We start from the raw sequence: 22,239 nt of genomic DNA, 5'->3' as shown, positions 1-22,239 counted from the left end.
GGACGGTGGAAAATGGTGGGAAGCGGACGGCGTAGGGGCTGAACGATGAGCGACCTCATTTAGACAAAGATTTATGGGCTCAGGTGAAGCTTGGGACACTTTCACATCTCTGCCTCCTATGAAGCCAGCCCAGATGAGCTGACCTTTATAAGAGCGCTTAGAAGAAGCACAGCAGCGCCATAAAGAACGTTCACGTCTCCGGGATGGAAAAAGTACTATATCTGCCATGCCCTTACAGAACACGCATTCAAAATATTTTAATGGTTTGTTTTTAGTCTGGACCCATGAATCCTTTCAACTTAAGAGGGGTGGGAAAGGGCAGGTGTCGTTTTCTAAAAGTTGCTCATCTGTGTTTACGCTATTAGACCAGCAGTCAATCATTAAACAGAAAGATTAATGGCTTATGATCAATGGCGCTCAGTGGAACTGAACCCAGGCCGGCCAAGAGACACTCTTCTTCCCTCCAGTTCGTCCTTATCTGTAAGGAAAGACAGGGAGCACTCTTTAAAAAGTCTCCATTACTAATTAAAGAATATTTCTTCAGCAGAGAAGAGGAGGGGGGAAAAAATGCTGGACTACACCCACAGGCCAAGACGGCACGCATGGCCGAGTCTCTGCGCTATGCCAGCCAAAAGAGATCCATCAGAGAGAGACCAGGAGAAGGAGATAGAGATTGAGCGGGAGGAAAAGAGGAAAGCACAGGGTGGTTTCGCAGGGCCGGAGATTAGCCCTGGAAAATTGATCCCCAAGCACAAAAGTCATTGGCCACTTTTTTCCCTCCCAGGAGCCGAGTCCGGGTTTATCAACTCATCAATCTCGGCCGTTACGCGCCGGAGTTTCGAAGATGTCTGAAACGAGCGGAGAGGAAGCAGCGCCACTCCAGAGCTAAGGTTAACCAAGTGTGTCTAATTGTTCTTTGATGCACATCCTCTCAGCCTGGCAAACCCCGTGGATGGGACACACACAAGCCTCCCGATTAATGCTTCTGGACACACTTTGTTCATGCTGACGGCTGGGCGATGTGTAGGGAATGTCATCTTTCTGCCCGACTTTCACAGGTTGTCCGAGTCGATAACGCTTGGGAATTCCAAAGAGCGAGTGGCGTTTCTCCTTCCTGAATCCTTGCCTGGGGTGGTGGGGAGTGTTGGCGTTCGTTGGACTCTGGCGTTTGTGTATTACATCATCTCATGACTGGGTCATTGTGGTGTGTGTCACCGCTTCTGCGACTGCTCGAGGAGGCAGCGTATCTCGTAGCAATCTGTGCGACGGGATTACAGGTGCCAAGTCGCGCCTTTAAAAACCAGATGCGGTGACGTTTCAACTGACATTTACCACAGATTTTATTACACATATAGTGTTCCTACAATGCCACATTAGGGCAATTGTAGAAGGAAAAAAGATTCCGAAAAACTATTTTTTACTATTTAAAAAAAAAAAAGAAACTTGAACAGTTCCGAGTTTCAAAAGTCACACATTTTTGGAAAAAATAAATAAATATAAGAAGAAATTTCTAGAAAATATCTGAGCTTTTTCTTGCAAGTTTTTGACTTTTGGAGCTCAGAAATTTCCTTGGATTTTGGCAGTAATTTACTCCCTTTGTTCTATGTACAGTGGCGCTAATACGCCGTCGTACCTTGCAGTTTCCACTCAAAAATCTCTTGTTCTACAATTACACCCGTTATTGGGGGGAGCGGCTTCTTTTTAACATGTTCGGCCTATAGGAGGAGACGTGAAAACACATCTGCCACTATGAGAAACAGGACCGCTGAGCATGCATGAGCAGAAGCTCATAAAAGTGAGCAGAGAGGTTTGCCAGTGTGTTTGTTGCCAAAGAAGCTTCCTTGTCAAGTATTCCTTCCACAAATGTTGTCCTTTAAGGGCACTTATGAAACCAGCCATTACACAAGCACAAGAGGGTTGAAATTCCTAGTGAAAATTGTGTAAAAATGCCTGTATTTTTTTTGCAGGAATATCAATTCACTGAATTATTTTTGGAGAATTCATCATTTGAGTATATTCACTGAATGAGGCAAAATATCAGAAGGACACAAAAGAAACACTTCGGATGAGGTAATAACATTGTGACATGATATAAAGCTCAAAAACATCAATTTAAGAGAGAATTTGTTCTGCATGCACAGGCAGTCGATGAGGACGAAAATTATTTTATGGGAAGATTTTCACAGACAAAATTATTATTCTTTTTTGTCTTTTTGGTACAACAAAGTATTTCTCCATCAACCATGTTTTACTGATTAAACTCGGTTATTTACAGAAACTGATGACACGTGCCCAACAAAGAACAAGAAAAAAAAAACAGTTTGGGGATTAGACACTTAACCGAACCTGCTGATGGATCACAGACTACAAGATTTATCAGACAAATTAAAGTGAATTGAGAACATGAAACTCTTGAGAGAGTAACAGTTTGAAGGTACACACATACCAGTAGGTGGTGGAACTGAAAGATATTCTCTATTCACTCAATTAAATATTTCAAAATTATGCAAAGAAGCTATTATTGTTACAGTCAAGAAAATGGGCCTCTTTACAACAGGTGTCCCAGGGACAGAGTCAATTTGTGGATAATTAATAGGACAACTCGAACACCTGACCAGTCTAAAATCTTAAGTGTAACAAAAGGATCTAAACTTCCTACTTTTTGACGTGAACTGCAACAGAAGACGGCTTTATTTTAAGCCTGGGATGGCAACAAACTGAGACATGTCAGTGTATGCTCACATTTGCTGTCAGCTAACATCTGCATTCTTAAAGCAGAGCTTCAGATTTTATTTTATTTTTCCTGCTGCAGTGAAAGCGGTTCAATAATTTTCTGCTGAAATATCATCAAAAATCAGAAAGGAGGAAACAAAGACAGGAAAAACCAGGCTGACCTGGAAGAAAGTGAAACTTTCAGTCAACATGCCCTGCACAGACTACTGAAATATGCCCTTTGGAACTAGAAATCCGCCCTGAGGTGCAAGACAGAGCCCCTTTTATTTCACCCTTGATTCAAATGCACAGAGGAAAGTCATGCCACAAACAAACAAACAAAAAAAGAAACAGGGGGGGAGAACTTGTGAACTTTGCTAAGTCACAAAACCTACACATAATCCAGGGACCACTGACAAGAAGACAATAACCAATTACAAACTATAAACAATATAAAAAAAGTTTAAATAGAGCTGCCATCATCAGCTTCTATCCCCTTCCATCAACGCATGGATCTCAAACAATGTTCATCAAACTAGTGGAGGAGACAGTCGGACCCATCCCCCACTTCTTCTTTAGCAATCCCAGGAGATTGGCTGCAGCGCCCAGCAATGAATACCGACACATGTGGGGACTCCGGTAGAGATGGCGTGGCGATAAAATGTTATAGGCAGCAGATGACTGCCTCTTCCCTTTGACCTTCCCTGTTATGTCCAATCATTTCTCAGCCTTACTAAAAAAAGAAAAAAAAAAAAAAAAAAAGAGAGAGAGCATACATTTGTCTTCGACTCATTGAGGAGATGAGAACTTGGCTTGAATTTGTTGCAAACTGTACAGTGGTTGACTCACAGTGAAGGGAAAATTTGTGTATCGTTAAAAAAAGGAGGGGGGTGGAGGGGAGCGGCTATTTATCTTTCATGTCAGATGCCTATGGTCAGGAGAAGGATTGAAGAGATCATTTGCATGAGAATGAATGCCTATGCTGAACTGGTAAGATGGGGGAGGCAAGCTGTTTAATTCAGCAGAGGCGCTCGCTTGTTGGGGATAATTCCTGTGCATGGCCAGGGGAAGATTAGAATTGGTTTTCTCGTAATGTCGGAGCGAGCAGGGCGAGTCGTCCGGCAGCGAAAGAAGAAGAGGGAGCTCGGCGGTTTGTTCCTCGCGCTGTTCCTTCGATGGTGATTAAGAGCCAGACGTTAAAAGATCCCTCAAGTTTTCCGCCCTTCGCTACTCCCATCTCCGCGGCTCGCTCCTCGTCTCCCCCGGAGAGCAGGGGATTACTGACACACTGGTACGCACAAATGACACTTGCTCAAAATTAAAAGACTTTCACAGGCTGCTAATCTAATGAGGGTGGAAGAGGGTGGCGGGGAACGAGCAAGTGCCATTTCAGACGCCCAAAATAATAATAATGTTAATAGTAATAAGAAGAAGAAGGACAAAAAAAAGGGACAAGAGTGGATTTTAATGTTTACTGCCAACACTGCCCGAAACGGTAAAAAGAAGCAGCAAAACGCAAGAGAAAGCTACAGAACTCCTGGGAGGTAAAGACGAAAGTCAAAATAATAATAACAAAAAAAAAGCTATGGAGCAAGTGGTGACACGTGTGTGGCAGCAGGAAGACATTTCACGTCATAACAACGTTTAAAGATCATTTATCAACTTGGATATCCTCAGGCAAAGCATTTTAGGACAATCCGTCCATAACCTCCTTCTGATCTCTAATACAAAAAGCGAGAAACTGTAAAGGTTCAATATTGGTGTTCTAGAATATTAGTTAAAACTTGTCCATCTGCAGAGCGGTGTAACACTGACTGCTCTGTGCCACCCCATCTGGCCACAACATAAATAAATAATGGCAGATAATGACAGTAAAGCTCTTTAAGGCTCACGAATTTAAGGCGGTAATAAACACATTAATAATTATTTAACAAGCTAACAAATAACAGGAAATCAAAGAGTCTTACCCTTATCTATTGAACTGAATACAACTGTCACCAGTCTTCCATCGATGTTGCAGGAATTGAAGTGAGTATTTGCAACATCTAGTAGTAGCTAACATTATTCGCATCAACTGCTGGGCAGGTAGTAAGATAAGATAATGTGTCATTCCATTGGTGAGAACAAAAACTTGTATTATAATAAGTCTTTCTTGACCAGTTATAAGACACATTGGTGCTCGCTTCCCGTTCACTAGCTTCTGCTTGTTAGCTAGTTAGCGAGCACACATCTTATGTTAATTTAATTTTCAACCCGGTAATAGTATCTAAGGTTGCTAAATGTATAAAAATATCTGTACGCAGCATCACCGTCACAATGAAACCACTTGGACGGCAATAAATATAAGCTGATTACAAGCAGTTAAGCAGTGCACAGTCACTCTCTCTCTATACCACTGATATATTTGGTGATGCATGTTGTTTAATGTAGCAGAAAATGTTTTAGGAAGGCATCTACATGTTCTGACGTAGTCATTAAGAAACCAAACAAAGCTGGTTTCTTTAATAAAAACAGCAGATGAAGTCAGACGCAACTTTTTCAAACTAGCTCAGTTATTAAGGAGGAAATAACGTAGCTCATTTTTCCCCCTTAGTATCTGGACAGACAACTTAATATCTAGGGTTGATGTTTGCAATGAAGCAGGAGCACTTTAACTCCTGCAAGTGTTTGATTATCTTTTCCCCTTATTTTTTATTTTGTCCCACGAGTCATTTTGAACTGTCAATTTTGGCCCATTTGACAAAAAAAAACATTTGGACACCCCTAATCTGAAGTTAGATTGTCCATCGTCACAGAGAAAAAAGATTTAGGCAAGATCCTAAAGATTTGATCTATAGTCAGGAGGAAAGTAAGTAGTACACCATGCATATGGGAACGACTTAAATCTAAAAAGCATTCCAGACGTCGCTCAAAGAAAACACTGCGTTGTAAGTCAGGCCAGCGGTCAATTAGCTATTTTCTATCAACAGAACACTCGAGATACATTTCTCCTTTCCAGCGCTTCTGGAAAGCACAGCAGCATCTCCAGCAACCTACAAATTAAGATGCTCCATAACACGTCCTCCTGCTTGAAATGAAGCCCACTCCATCAGAGGGGCCCGAGCCAAATGCTTCAGGTTATTACCAGCACCCGTTAGGCTTGAATGAACTGCCCATCGTAGCCTTCAGCTCCCAATCCGAGAGTCCACTTCAGGCACAAAGTCTCATAATGAAGGGGGTGGGGGAGCAGAAAAGGGGCCGCAGACGGGCTGTGAGTGGCTCAGGATGCAAACTTTTATCTACATGGCAGAAAATGTGCATGAAGACAGCTTCCCCCCACCCCCAAACACCACCACCAATCTTGCACATCTTATGCTGTTCTTAGGAGGAAAAAAAAAGCAGAGAGCGGATGCGACGGCCTCGTTTCTGCATGGCTGCCTGTGCTCAACTGTACTTCTCCCTCAAGTAATGATTGCCCACCTATTCCTCTTCTGAAGAGCCACCGCGCCTGGCTCTACGTCTGCTCAAGCTAGAACGGGGGAGTGCCGATTGGTCCGAAAGATTTGTCGTCAGCATGCGGACGAAACGGCACGTGGCCCGGTGTCTGCGAGGAACCCGAAGGGCCCTGCAGATGTTGGCACCGGCAGTCGGGTCGGCTGGATTATCAGCCAGCTGATAGGGTAAAGGCAGTATTAGATTACACGGATAACAACGCTTCCTTATTGCTCTCACTTACAGGGCGTCCAACCTGACAATCACACTCTCGAAGCATTTTTTTATTTTTTTACGGCGCAATCAATAACAAATCTTGACATCATGTTCAAGTGTTTCCTTTATAAAAGCTCTGAGCACCACACTTTCCCTTTTTATCTCTTACAGCCATCATTCTTTTATAGGCGTATAACCTTGGGTGAATCTACGAACAGTTCACAGGTAAGAAAGTGAATTTTCTAGTCATACTTTTTTTCTTTCCTTGTTCTTGCAGCAGCAGAGTAAATTATTTCCTCTTAAAGGGCTATTTTTTTTTCTACCCCCCTCCCCCAAAGTACCCAGTTTCATCGACCACCATTATTGAGAAACTGCAGCCACCTTGGGCCTCGCTCTGTAAGCCTCTATGAAAGCGAAGGGGAACGGTCTCCTCTTACCTGCGAGCTCGTGGTGGATCAGGTCGGAGAAGTTGGGGTCGTCCCCCCACCAGAAGAGCCACAGCTCCCTCCAGCCCTGCCGCTGGCTGCGCCGCCACACGCTCAGCACGTCGGCCTTAAGGCAGCGGCTGAAGCTGCACAGGATGGGGTCCTCCTCCGTCACCGGGAAGAGGATGGGGGCGGAGGTGGGACCCTGCCACACAAACTTCTTCCATTTGATCCCCGTCAAGTCAGCCTGCAGCCCAGGGGAGAGAGGGAGGCAAAAACTGTGAGAGGGGAGGATTCGCTGGAACAATTCAGCACCTTTTGGGTCAGAAGCGAGAAATTAAGCCGTTTTTACAAAAAATATATGAAATTTCTTTTGATGGGGGAGCAATTCCTATGGGTAAATATGATTATTGCTGTGAAATAAAGGGGGCGGGGGACTAGGAAAATAGTGCCTTGCAATGTTTGTTAGAAAATTTGTTATTGTTATATGTCACGGTAACAACTTTTGACTAGAAGATACACGGCCTCAGAAATGACTGATGATCGATTACATCATCATTTTCACACCGATTTTCAAGTAACATGCTGAAAATGGCATAAAAAACATGAACATTTATTTTTTTAATATCCAAAATAAATAAAACACACAGCCAAAAACAGTGGACGAATTAGAAATAAACAACACACACAACCAAAACCATAAATGAAACAGATTAGGACGTTTCTGTGATTAAAACAGGCCAGTTAATTATCGGACCGATACCAATATGTTAAAAACCGACCAATGTCGATTTATCATCGCATTCCCAGTTAAGTGACTCTTTATTAATTAGATACATTCTTAAGGTAAGTGGATGCGGTCTTTAATTTAGCAGCATCAGAGTAAATTGGGCTGACATTATGCTTGGCCAGACTTTAGATAGGCTTATAGGGGCAGTCGCGCAGGGCCTCGATTTTAATGTTCTAATTCTTTATTTTTTTTATTAATTCAAAAATAAACAAACATTGTTCTTCATATAAAATTCATAGGCCAAAATCACATGAGTCGTTTTATATGAGACTTTTTATGAACATAATATTCAAGGATTTGGAAACTGCAGCATCACAATAGATTTTTGGGGGGAACAAGATCTGCTAGTGGACGTATTAACCATCCTACTGATGTACAGGACTACTTATTAATGTATTGTCATTTGCATTGATAAAATAAGTTTTCATTAGTGGATAGGGACTCTAAAGTCTCCAGCTCAGGGGCCCACATCCTTGTAAATCCTGCCCTGCTATAACGTGACGAAAGTTCAGGGGTTCCAAAGAATTCACGAAGGCAATGTATTTGGAAGATTTTGTTCAGGACTGTTTAGGATTACAAGGAACAGAATGTTCAAAACACATCATGATGAAGTAGTTCTGGTTCGTATAGTTTCACCGCTTTTAATCCATATTATTGCCGATTGCTGGCAGTGGCGGAGTCTGCTTTTATGCAGAGAACCCAGAGGAGAAATCCTCACAGGCACTAAATCACCAGCAGGGTTATTAAGTGTTAAAACGGGAACATTACGCCCCGCTGCTGGCTCGGGCTGCTGCTTATCAACCCATGTTTACCTGAACACACGCAACACATGCCGGCTACCTTAGAACACAAACGCGATGCCTTATAGGCACTCGCATGCGTTCCCTGTCGGCGTTTGTGGGCCTCGATTTATCCTTGTAGGCATTTCAACTAATCCGCAACAAGACGGTCTGTTCATTACGCAGCCGTTTAGTCCTGCTTCGTTCAGGCAGACCGAGAGAGCCTTCCCGCCGTATATTCAACCAATTAATCCATTACAATGCGGGGGCGGGGGGCACCTTAACTCAAGTTCAGACGCATCGAGCGTGGAAAAGTGATTACTCGTGGTTGTGGCGAACCAGCGGTCTTTCGCCTGAGTAGGGATAAGCTGAGAAATTAGTGGCGGAGTTGTGCGCCGTTTGTCATCAAGCTGGACCTAAGAACAAGAACGTAGTGATAACAACAAACTTTCTGGTCTATTTTAAAGCCTAGTCTCGTCTTCCCTTCCCCCATAATTACGGAGTTTTGAGTTAAGAAACCTTAAAAAAATAAAAATAAAAAAAGTCTTATCTCTGGTAACAGAAAGCTGAAGGATTTACTCTAATTTAAAAGATGTGAGCTGAAGGGGGAAAAAAAGAACATTTTAAATAGAGAAGCACAAAGCAATCAGATGGCTTCGGCTTGATCGCCGTCTTAAGAGGCAAAAACTCAAATATCGACTCTTTTTTTGATCATTAAACACACCATGCTGTGTCACACAGGGAACACTCTTGGGTGTGGAGGCCATTATCGACTGAAGAACCCAAAGTTAGCCGTTTTCGATATCAGTTTCATGTTTAAGAAGAAAGTCGGCAGAGACGGATTTGAAAGGCAAACATATTTCCTCTGACATGTCAGCATATGTCTATTCGAGCTGACAGAGAACAAGCAAGATTTATTGTATTTATTGTATTGTTTATTCTTTGTAATAAAATATAAAGTCTACTTCATAATGTTTAAAAAAACTGTCCATATTATTGGGATTGTTAGCTTTTCTATTTTCTCCACTTTTTATTTTTTTTTTTCACTGGCAGCATCAACAAATATCAATGAACTTGATCATACAATTTAGCAGTTACTGTGTAGTTTAGTGATCCAAAAATCACACTTATATGGCAGGTGTAATAAAGAAATGCCTTTCAATGTTTTTTCAAGAGCAGTGTTTGTGGACATATGATTGCAGTGAGAGACACTTAAAGCTACCTAAAAAAGAAGTAATAACCCTGCTCTTAATGTCACTTTATTCATTATCGCAATTGTACCACAAAATTGTGAAAAAATTCTAAGTCCATATTGCCAAACGCAACTTTCTGCAAATAACAGAAAAGCTGAACAGAGGGCAAAAAAATGCTTTATTTTACTGTTTTGAGTTTTCAACCGCGCTGCATTTGCAAATGATGGCAGGATTTGGTTGTACCCCTGTTAAAAGTAAGAATCTAGATTCCCTAGGAAAGTTGCTCCCCCCGCTGGTGTTGCAAATTGACAACTGCTGGTAGAAGGAGGCGAGAAAGACTTAAAATATCCCAATATTTTGTGGAATTTATTGTGAAAATGACAAAAGCAACAATAAGAAAAAGTTTATAAGACATTCTTTTTTAAGTAACAGTATGATTCACTGCATGGCGGCGCAATGAAAGCCCCAGAAAGACAAAGACTGCTCTTAAAATACCAGCTGCACTTGCATAGAGAAGTGTGATTTTTATCTCTAAGCTCCTAACTGCAAAAGAATTTAATCATGTTTGTCAATTTGTGGGTATTTGTTGCAGCTCCCATGGAATCAAAGGTGGAGAAAATTGCAAAATTAAAAACTCAATACAATCCAGTTTTGTGGAGTTTTCAGACACCATTTACTGGATTTCATCATTATGCGAGTGGATTTAAATTCTTTTCATATAAAAATAGTCACAATAGCAACAAATGATAAATATCCAATCCTTGAGCAAAATTACCAAAGATAAACCATTTTTATGCCATTAGATTAATTACATGGATTTTAACATAATCACTTTTGTTTGTTTGTTTTTTTTCATGCAAAAGTCTTGAGGCATAACCTTTGTATTTGTACATCCCTGGTACATCCGTAAATCTGATGAATAAGCGACATGCGTGAACAGTGATGGACACTGAAGTCACGGCCCACTGGAGGTCAATTTTTGCTTAAAAAAATTTGTAATTTTTTTAAAAATGATCTGATAGAACACTGAAAAGATGATTGCACGCTCAGGTTCTGCTAAAAGAAATTGACCTATCTGCGAAGCTATTCAAGCCTAAAATAGAATCTCAGTATTAAACACAGTGCAGCAACACAGACGTCCCCGATGCGAACGTCAGTGTCCACAGTCCACGTTTCTAAAGAAGGATTTTTTTCAAATTAGTTCCATGAATGATCAGAGGTTGCTGAAACGCTTGAAAGCTGAATGGTTATAATCTTATTTACTACTAATCTGATGGTAGAATAACCAACAAAAAGAAATTTCTCTATTTTTTCAATAACCTGGCAGCACCATTTTTTGAATTTCAAATTTTGTTAGGATATAATTTTCAGTTAATTACAGACCAGGTGATTAACTCTGTCGAAAAACATGTAATCGAATCCCACCACTAATTTAAAAAAAACCCACTATCTGCCGTTTTTCAGCATTACTGTGTGAGTCAGAAGCGAAAAAGTTAAAGGGAATCCCTGAAGAGAGTGCTACTTTTGCTGCTCTGGCAGTATTAACCACTCAAACAGTGGTTAGTACAGTATTGACCGCTAAAACTTTTATGTTTTAGCACTTTATGCTAAAACAAAAAAGTAGTTTATAAAATAAAGTACTGCCATCATTTGGCAGTTAGAAAACATTAGTGAAAATGTGTATTGACGCTCCTCATCACCCCTGACTACTGCTAAGATTAAAAAGGATGACCTCTCATTACACGGAGGCCAGCAAAAAGGATTTGGAATGCAGTTTCTAAATCTTGTCAAAAGAATTGACAAAAACACTTAACGACAAGTCAGAGGTTTACAAAAGTTGGTGACCAGAAAATCCTGATCGATGCATCTCAGATTTTTTTTTTCGCTTCTTTCTACCAAACACTAACCGAACATTGATCACAGAAAGGAAAACCTCTAAACACATCACAACAGCGATGGTGTTCCAGTAGGTCTGTCAACCACCTTCCACACGTCGCTATCGCATCCTTCAATCTTCACCAGAAAGATGTCAAAACTTTGATTCAGCTGCTCTACTTTATGCATCAAAGAAAACAAAGCAAATGTTTGCTTTGCACCCAACACCAGCAGCAGAGAAAAAATAAATAAATCTAAGTCAGGTTGCAATGTATTCTTGCTTCACATATGAACATGCCATAATTACACTACATGCATCAAAACGTGATCTCTGATGAGCGACCAGACTTCCTGAGGAATTCTAAAAATGCTGCCTACACGCAACTCGGGGGGTTCAAACAGCCGAGGCGCGGCCTGAGCGCGATGGCAGCAGTGCAGTGAGCGGTTGGGCCCCGCTCTTTCCTGCTGGAGTGCGAGAAGCACCACTTTACACCTGCGACCGTGCTCGGAAACATCTGTGCTCACAATGGAAAGGGAGGGTGGAAACAACGGTTAACTGTGAAACCAGATCGTAAGCGGTGGAGCCCGGCAATTAGAAGGTGAGCACCCCGTATCGTCTTCACCACCGCGTCCGGACCCTCCTCTGTGTGCACGTTTTATCTCATGGAAGGCTTTTTGTTCTTCCTCCCGCAAAAATAGTATTTTTATACTTGTATGTGCTGCTCAGGTGGGTGGGGGAGGGGAGAGCAGGAATCTAACAGTTACAGAAGCCCTGAAAAAGCACAAAAACAAAAAACTAACATTTAAATAGGAGTTTCGGTTTGTGCTTTCACTACTGCAGCCATTTTCACTCTAATAAGAGCTAGAAGTCATTATACATAAAGTCCCTCTCTTTCTGTTTCCATACAATTATGAGTTTTGAGCCTTAAATTGTTCTCACACAACGACGATTAAGCGTATTAAACAGCCGAAGTTACTGACGAAGAGAAATTGCCAGAAAGATACCGCTTTCCCGTTGCTCTTACAGGTCAGATCTAAATGGCAGTGAACAAAAGTGGATACAGTTAGAGGGTAATTGCTTGACATTAAAGGATAATAAAAAAAAGCTCTTCTCATATTTATATAGAAGATTAAAGGCCCCACCAGACAAACACTATGTCCTATTGTGAGTTCTTGCGTGTAAAAATGTTCAAGTGCCTATCCACTGCAAACTCAATCTGAACTATTTGAGTACAGCAATTAAACTGCAGAAAAGTGTTAAAAGGGGGTCTTGCAATAATGTGTAAAGGGAAGTTATTGGCTTCGCAAAAAAAAAAAAAAAAAGAAAAAGAATGGGAAAAGGAGAGCAAAAAAAAAGAGAGTGGATTTATTGAAATCTGCATGTTTTATTAAAAGAGAAATACAGCTGAGTGGTGAATTTATTCCATGATTTATTTTGAACTCAATGTCAGATTTTATTTGGTAAATCTTTTCACACTATAGATCAGAGGCAGATCAGATGGAAAACATTTAGTGCAACGCAACCTGGCGGCGTTTCAGGTTGTCACTTTAATAGAGATGCTTCCACTTCTTTAAACTATACCTCTCAACGTAAGGCTATGAAGTTAAAGCTTTAGCGCAGTATTTTGAGGTACTATTGTGATAATGATATGTGGCAATCAGGACTTTTTATTGCTTCATTTTCAGGGTATCTATATGGCTGCCACTTTGTGCCACAGCAATAATAGTCCCACAAACACAAATGCTTGAAAAACATTCCTATTTGTCATACGTCTCTTTAGGACACCAGTCACACAAAGAAGCGTGATTTATGTGATTTAACTGTAAATTGTAACTGGATTTAATCACGTTTTGTAAGTCATTGATGCTTTCGTTGAATAAAAATGGGCTAAACTTGTAAAACTAGCAATGCCAACAACAGTTTTGGCAGTGATGAATCAAAATTCTCACCATGATAAGAAGCGTATCACGAGGAACGATAAGCGATGCACTAAACGGTTTAAAGAGGAGCAGCAAAAGTTGACAACTGATTGTGTCTTCCAGGAAAGTCATCAGACTTTACGGCAACAGTCTTCAGTCAGAGGCTCCTTGAGCTTCAGTGTGAGACTGACTGCTACTGGAAATCGTGCCTGCCCAGAGGGAGTCTTTGAAGATACTCAACTTTTAAACCCTGACTTTTAAAAGGTATAATGTAACTAAAGATGGAGCACTAGGAAGTTCCCAAAGCACAATAAAACTCAGTGTTTTAACAGTAACAAAATGCATGTTTGTTGTTTTTGGAAACAGAAATCCAGCAATTATTCCTTCTGTCGTTAAAATAACATAACACATAAATTACTAGTTTCTCTCTGAAAACAACTGATATCCGCTTACAAGACTTATAGAGAGAGAGGGACAGATCCGTTTTTGTTTCATTCAAGTTAAACTTCAAATGTATTTTCTGCAAAATCTGCACCTAGATCACTACAAACATCTGAACATTTACAGTTTAGATAAAGACGTTCCAAAAAACAAAACAAAAAATGGCTACACTGTACTAAGCTGTCAACACTGACATTTGAACTCAGTGTTGAAGTTCCTCCTGTTTGCAGCCACCTGTTGCTGTCTAGCTGTCTGCTGCCGTTGCTCACCGCCTCCGCTGGATTTTTTTTTTTTTTGCTTTGTTGACCTTCCTTTCTGTACAAAAGTATGTAACTGTACATATTTGTTTTCCTTTATCTAAAAATCTACACGTTAAAAATCTGCTTTCTGAAGTATATTGTTTTTAACGGCACGTCTAATTTAATTTACTTTAAGTTAATGGCAAGGCACTTCGACATAAATTGAAAAAATAAGCGAAAATGTTACGCAGTTTAATGTGTCGTGCTGCTCCTGTCAGACATCAACGAGCTGCCTGCAATTATCCCGAGTTTTTAGAGTGCGACTAAACGCACGAATAAAAAAACAACAACAAAAAAACAAAGCAAAACAAAAAAATAAAGTGATCAAGCATAGTGGTAACCCGGAGTTTGACCCAGTTCATTGCAGGGATTTAGCCACTGTCGTAGCTAAAATACTGATTAGTGCTGCAGCCACAGCTGCTGCTGCTCGGCTGTTGACTTACAGGAGCAGCAAGCCGCCCTCCTCGTCTTACATTACAGCTCCGACCATGACCCTTTTTTTTTAAATTATTATTATTATTGTTTTATTTTCGGTGTGTGTGACCATTTCTGGCGTTATCAGGACTGACGCATCTTTCCTGTAGCTGATCTTGAAGGAAGCCACATGAACGCGCAACAAGTTGTTACTTTGTAACAAAAAAAAAAAGAAAAGAAAACCTTTTCCAGCTCTACACTTTGGAGATAAAACTAATACAGAAGATAATTTCAACTCACCATTGTATGGTATCATTTATTAATAATGTCACGTGATTCTACGTTCTGCAGGAGGGACAAGTAAAATACAATATAGCAAAATTTTGTTTTTAAAGGTCTCACACACACACACACACACACACACACACACACACACACACACACACACACACACACACACACACACACACACACACATTCTGTTGAAGAAGAAGTGTCTGTGCCTCCTGTGAGAATTAGCAAATCTCCTCCAAAGTCATTTTTAATGAAATTTGTTCTCCTCTTCCAAGACTAAGCTATGCAAGCATGAAGCCAGGTAAAATGTTACCACATGTTACTGTGGAAAGACTGAAAGTTTGTCTTCACAGTCTCCCACCGCGAAGTGTACACGGCGAAAAACGTTGGCTGAACGAGAGCGCTGAGAAGCCTGTCGATGCCTGAGGAAAGACGTAAAACAAAAGAAATCAGCTGTTAATCGGAACCGACCCGACCGGTCGAAAAGTTTTGTTGTGCAGTGAAACTACTATGAGGAAAAACGAGGTCGCCCATCGCTAAAACTGAACGTTATTACTGCGTGAAGAAGCGCCAACGTGACCTGCGTCCTGTGTTGTCGAGGTTTTGGATATCAGGGGAAGCACTTTAAATACATCAAAAAGCAGCAAGACGGAGCGGTCCATTCAAATTCAATTTAAAAACACTTCATTTATCCTTTAGGGGAATTAAATGTCATAGCACATATCATCCAAGTATCTTCAGAGTCTTTCTGGAATGTGATGCTGTGGACAGGAAGGATTTTTACTAGTAGTCAGTCTTCCAACGAATTTGAAGAAGCCTCTCACTGAAGACTGTTGCTGTATGACAGCTTTATGACAGCTCAATTTCCAGACAATGGAGACGATATTCCCCAGTAGCATGAGTAGTGGATGTCGCCATTGGTTGTTAGAAAGCACTGCTAATCCGCCTCATTTGCTTTCGTCACTCCTCTTGCTCTTTGTCTGGGTTAGAAAGCCGAGTAGAGACAAAGATCAAATCAGGGATTTGATCCTTGTCCATTGTGACAGATGGAGGATATTATTTGAACTTCCTCCATCTCCTTTTCAATTCCTTTTGGATTTGGGGGGGTCATAGTTCAGGTATTATTTGAATTTCTGAGATAGTAATTAGCTGATCCCAGTTGTAATAAAAAAAATACTTTGTTGCCACACACAAAAAAAAAAAACAAAGGAGCAAAATTTCTTCCAGCTGCACAGGATCCAACATCAGAATAATTGTAGAAAATTGTAACGCCTCAACCAAAAAAAAGCTATCAACAGAAAGAACCAACACGCTGCCACCAAGAGCGACATAATCCTAATAACATCATCTGTAATTCATGACAGCAGAGATGCTCAGATCCGGGAATTTTCTGATTCAAACGGGATATATGTGCCGATACCGATATCGCTGCTACCCCTGTGATTTGTCTACATATGTTAATCCTATTTATATTTACAAGGTCAGTAATTACATCGTGAAACTCAACAAACTGTCTTTCTATGAGGATAAACTCTGATGTAAAATGTTGGATCTGAAAAGTACTGCATAAACGACGTAAATAACGTTTGGATCTGTGACCCATTTTGTCATGGATTATGCTGGGATTTGAACTGTTGGCCAGGCGGACACTGGTTCAGACGAGACTAGATTGGGACCCAAATTCTCTAGAATGGATGCAAACATTATTATTATTTTTTACTGTTTTGTTAGCAGAGCCAGCAAAAGCTCATTTAAAAATACAAACTTCGATCACTGTGTTTTAAAAAGTGCCAAAAACTTGTCTTGCGGTACTCTTACGCTCACAGAGACGTGTGACGTCACCTTTCCAAACATCAATATGGTTACTCAGTTCGGGAGGCTAGAAAACCTGCTTCATAATGCTGGATTTTATATGTTTAAAGCAAAACTAGAATTGGTTAAAATTGATCCCAGTAGGTCAAAGTAAGGGAGGACATTTATTGTATCGCTTGTCATTTATCGGGATAAATTTCTTAAAAGAATTGTGACTTATTATCGTCACGATACATTCCAATTGAACACTTATTTACATGATTGCTGTCCAAAAGAGCCGCATTACAATTTTTTTCCAAGAGCATCATTTTGTGGGGTTGATATCCGTGTCGTAAAGTCACATTCTTGCATGAAATTACCTAAAAAAGAAGTGATAAATTGTTCTTTTCACGTTTATTGTCATCACAATAGTGCCACAAAATATCACGATGAAAACTTTAAAGTCCGTATCGCCCACTGATAGGTCAAAGGTTTACAAGCTGTAGTCTGCTTGGTGCATCTATATTTAAGTCAATCTATTGCTTTTAGCTGTTACAGCTGAGTTTCCTCCAATTTCATGCACAAAAAAAGCCACAAATTCTAGATCAAAGTGTCCTTAAATCCCCCAGAGATCAAAACAGAAAAAAAAACAGCATGCCACAACTCTGCACCCAAAGATAGCTTTGCCGTCTGCAGTTGCGCTGTTTGTACTCTCTAAATAAATTAGTTACAGTTACGAAAAAAAGAAAAATATATAGAGTGCCAAAGATTCCTGAGTATTTTCTTCCAACAGCCCTGCTTCCCAGGCTGTGCACATGAGTGTACCTCAGACATTTCCAGCCCTGTGAATCAACACGGCGTTCCTTCGCGCTCGCTTCTTACTAAATACTCAGGTATGCGGAGCAACTGCTCGGAAGAAGCGTCCGGGGCGGCGTGGCCAGCGCCAGTCGTGGGGAGTTTTAGATTTCATAACGCCAGAGCCAGGAGTCACGCCGGGACATTAGCCGGGACTGCGAGGCCGAAGCCGCTGGATAGAGAGCGGGGAGAAGTTTTTCTAAAGTGACGCACACTTTATAACTTGGCGGGGTCGCGACCTCTAGTATTCTGCCAGCTAGCTTACCTTCCCCTCTGGCAACTTTGGGTTCTGGGTCTGAATAAGGAACACTGTGTTCAAGCAGCTGCCTTTTCAAGATGCGAGACAACAGGTGAGGCTGCTCAAATCATGACACAGATGCTCCTCTCCTACCAAGTTTCTTTTTCCTGCCTATTCACCTTCCCACCCCGAGTAAGCCTTTCTTGAAGCAAACCTGAAACTAGCAGGTGCTTTGGCATTTTTCTTTTTTGAAATTGATGCAAATTCACTCCCGTATTCGACGATTTCAATCAACTAAATGCAGAAGAAAGCCGCTAAAGGTCTCACAGGTACACCTGAGGACATACCTGGAGTTAGTTCTCATGGTCACCAACAGCGTCATGCCATCCACTGAAGAACAGAGGAGGCAGAGGGGGGTAGTAAACTACCACAATGTGTTCACATTCTTTTTGCCATAAAACCACAAAGTGGACTCTGTTGAGCAAGTGAGTCATAACAGCAGTGGTGTTATGCTTAGTCTCAGCATGCAGGGAAAGAGAGAGGAAAAAAAAAAAAAAAAAACGTTAGCCAGCCGGGCCACGGCACCACCGACGACCAACCTCCGTCGTGTCCGTCGCGTCGTAGCCAACGCTGCCTTTCAAGCGAGGTCGTAAACATTATAATTACGAGCTCGGCGCAGCGCGGTCCGGAGCCAGCAGGAGCTGAGAGGAGAGAGTGGGAATTTTCTGCAGGGAGACGTTACGTTTAGTAGGGCAGACGGCTTCGGAAGCGGCTAAACGCAGGGTGGCGTTTCGGCCATGTTGTTATTAGAATGAGTTCAATGTCAGCATTAGTAATGAGGCATTTCCTTGCACACGCCCCCCCCCCCTTTTGGTTTCGCTGGCAGAGCTCTGCATATGTAATCTGTGCAGTTTGCACAGCACAAGAGAGGGACTGCAACAGGAAAAAAAATTACGCCTCCCCCCACTCCCCCTCCCCTTCACTCCTGCAGGATTTAATCACTTTATTTTCCAATGAAATTGTATATCAAATGTTAAAGTTGCGGACATTGAACTGAGCGGCTTCCATAAATGTACGAGTTTCCCATAATATTGAGATGGCGTCGCAGCATTTACACAAAAACGTGAAACTGAAAAGCAAAAATGATTCAAGCTGCAGCTAAAATAGCATCTGTTATTACATTTACAATAATATGTATTGCCCTTCATTTATTCTTGCTTTAACACAAAAAATGAAACAAGAGCCTGTTAGAAAATTGTTAAATTTTGCAGTGCTCCTTTAGTTTTGAGCCCAGTGTCTGACCTGGAACATTTCCAACTCATATCTGCTGCAAGCCAGCTGACCGGCAAGGCGCAGCAGGTGTTCGTGACTCTGTTCTACACAAACTCCTGACACTTTCAGCTGGCATTTTATCCAAAGAACTTCCAAGGTAAAAAGCATAGCCATCAGGTTTTTCGTGGTTGAATCAGATTTTCTCGCAGGCCTGCTTTTGGTGTTTTTGATTCAACAGAACATGAATTACAAGATTATCCCAATTTTTGGAAGAAAACATGACGCATCATCATCCGATTTTCAATTAACTCAAAAAATGCACACATGGACTAAAGAAATTATGGGAGAACTTACGTTTTTATGCACATAATAATCCATATGCATATAATAATCCAGTCAATAATCTGTCGGAGATTGACTGTTGCATCTGTACTTTAAAATGCAGCAACAGTGGAAACTGTCAGCCATCCTCCAACTTTAGCCTTTTTAAAACTTCGGCACCATAACCAGCGTACAGTTAAACCTGTTGACAAGCCAATTAACTGCAACAACAACACACACACACACACACTGTCTTCCTGATCATCTGGCCAGAGGACAGTCTGTAAACAGGCCCACTAGGCTTGCAGCTGTGGCCGAGAATATAGAGCAGGCAGGCTGTGGCTCCTAATGCACTGTTTGTCTCAAATGGGACTTAAATAATATCGGAGATCTCCCACCGCAGCTATTCAGGGTGATGTTAACCAGCCACAACTGGCAACACGATCACATAAAGAAACATGCAGATGAGAGCCGGGGATAAGTTTCATTTCAACAGAGAGGCACTGCTGCTACCTTTTTCCTTTCCTTTCTTTTTTGGTTTTGTTTGTTTGGACTGCCAGGGTTTCTGAATGCCAACCATTATATAATCAGCCTGTGCCATAGTTGGTGCTGATAGCAGAACATTAAGTCCAAGCAGATGAAGGCACTGCCAAATAATAACAATAATACAAACATAAGCGACAATACAATGACATAAAGCGTGGAAAAACTTTCGAGGAAAAAAAAAGAAGAAGAAGAAGAAGAGGAGGCTTTTAAAGAGGGGCGGGCTTGTCTGGACAAGCTGTGCAGTGACACCCGCTCGCTCGTTCGGGAGGCGTCAGCATTAAACATAAACAGTAGCCTCCATCGAGCAGCGACCGTTCAAAGGTCTGGCAGTTTCCAACTCGGGAGCTGCTTCGGCGAAGTGCATCAAGTGTTTGGACTGGGCACCCCTACCCACCCACCCACCTCCCCTAGCTTGATAAAACAAGCGTGGAAACGCGACGAAAAGCAGATAGTGGCAGGTTAATAATAAACACGGCGCCGAGGCGAACGGGAGAAAGTGCAACGACATCATTACTGGGAGGGAGGTTCGTAGTAGTACGAAAGGGGGTGGATGGATGTGGGGTGGAGGGGGGGCGGTGGAAAAAACAACAACAACAACAACAAGAACACAGTTTTCCATCCCTTGTGGCAAAACTAAATATTAAACGAGATGCAGTAACGCAACGCAAGCTTGTAGCTTTCACGGAGGGCGAAGAGTTTCGTTCACGAGCCTCCAACGTCGAAAGTTGACGCCAACTGACAGGTCGTTGAAGCCAGCTGATAAAGTGCTAAGTCATTTCCGTTTAAAGTTTAAAAAATGATAATAATAATAACCCCGTCGTCCACTAATGGCCGTAAGCTTAGCCAGGCCGTAAGCCTGGCTAAGCTACTATCAACTGATGCCTCTGTGGCTAGCGTTAGCATAGCTCTCCCCCCCGCCCCCCTTACAGCTAGTTAAAAATGGCTCCTTTCCTTTAGTTTTAAATCTCTTACCAGACAGAATAGATTGGAATGGCAATCCTCCAAGCTGGCCCCGTTCGGCACGAAACAAGAACTCATCCTTCTTCACTGCGAGGTCCAACTCTCCATCGTTTTCACGTCCAGGGGAAATTAAAAAAAATAAACAAAAAACAAAAAAACAAAAAACAAAAAAAAAACAATTAGCCTCAGTCTGTGTTTTCCGTGTGAGCCTGATCAGCGAGAAATATTTTTCTGCAACATTTGGCTGGAGGAGTTAATTCAACAAACAACCTTTCCGACTGCAGTTTCCTCCGCCAGAGAGAGAGAGAAAGAGAGAGACAGAGAGAGAGAGAAAAGAAGCGGATAAAAGAGACAATGCCGTCCCTACGCCGACATCCCAAAAGTACGTCGTGAAACCATGTTCAGAAGAGCGTGAAAACGTTCATAAAACAAAAATAAAAAGGGGAGCAAAGACGCAACTCTCCCCCTCCCCCTTAGCCCTAAAACGGTCTCCGCTTTAAAAAAATAATAATAATAATAATAAAATAAATAATAAAAACGCCTCGTCTCACTCCTCCATCGCTAAATTTACCCAAAAAATGAAATACATCCTGCCGAAACGTCTCGAAATCTGGCGCCGGCCTACGTTTCAGCGAAGATTTCGGTCATTATTAGAGCCTCGGTTCCTGTTGGTTTCCATTTGAATTCATGGATTCCTTTCTTTAATGGCGGCCACAGGGAAAACTCTGCCTTCCACAGCCTATTGGCTCGTTCGTGGCGAGAGCTTTCCGTCAAGCTAGCAGTGCGTCCGCGGAGACGCCTCGCACACAGAGCGACGTTTCCGCCAAAATAAAAGCCAGTTTGACGGTTTCATTAGAAACGTTCGGTGGACGAGTTCGACAGAAAGCTTTTAGTACACGAAAGAAAAGTAAAGAAGTTTCTCCCGGTCTGCTACTGTCTTATATTTAACATGCCTTTTGTCCCTTTAGCTTAGCAGAACGTCCTCCATTATATCCTCATAAAGAATTGCAGCTTGTCAACATGTATTCTTCACACTTGTCTGTTCTTTTCTCTGTGTTGGAACCTTCAGTTTAGTCATAAAATACTATTATTATTATTATTATTATTATTATTATTATTATTATTATTATTATTATTATTTTGTTGTTGTTGTTGTTAATATTTTATTATTATTATTATTATTATTATTATTATTATTATTACTAGTAGTAGTAGTAGTAGTAGTAGTAGTAGTACAGGTGTACCAGCAGAAGGTAAAGCGAAAGCATGCAGTCACCAAAAACTATGGCAGACTTCACTTTATAAACATACAGTTATTAAAAAGAAATAAGATCTCAAATTAGTTGCAACTCAGTAGCATAATTTAAATTGAAATGAATGAATGAGAATAATAACTATTAGGATTGTTACTGTTGCTATTGTTACTG

At 41.3% G+C, this 22,239-nt stretch overlaps 1 protein-coding gene across 1 annotated transcript in view; it reads right to left on the bottom strand.

Annotated features, from left to right (window-relative positions):
• The window catches only part of med13a (mediator complex subunit 13a), an 84,859-nt gene extending 63,305 nt beyond the window's left edge, over window positions 1-21,554 (bottom strand). Inside the window, exons 1-3 of the mRNA XM_055043481.1 lie at window positions 21,384-21,554; window positions 20,825-20,914; window positions 6,837-7,071 (exon numbers count right to left, since the gene is read on the bottom strand). Coding sequence (XP_054899456.1) covers window positions 6,837-7,071; window positions 20,825-20,890 — 301 coding nt within the window. The 5' untranslated portion in view covers window positions 20,891-20,914; window positions 21,384-21,554. The remainder of the gene's footprint in view (window positions 1-6,836; window positions 7,072-20,824; window positions 20,915-21,383) is intronic.
• Between the last annotated feature and the right edge of the window lie 685 nt (window positions 21,555-22,239).

Source organism: Poeciliopsis prolifica, unplaced genomic scaffold (assembly GCF_027474105.1).
Source record: "Poeciliopsis prolifica strain line A6 unplaced genomic scaffold, Auburn_PproV2 SCAFFOLD019, whole genome shotgun sequence".
NCBI lineage: Eukaryota > Metazoa > Chordata > Actinopteri > Cyprinodontiformes > Poeciliidae > Poeciliopsis > Poeciliopsis prolifica.
The sequence above is the reverse complement of the archived record's forward strand: the minus strand, read 5'-3'. Positions and strand labels throughout refer to the sequence as shown.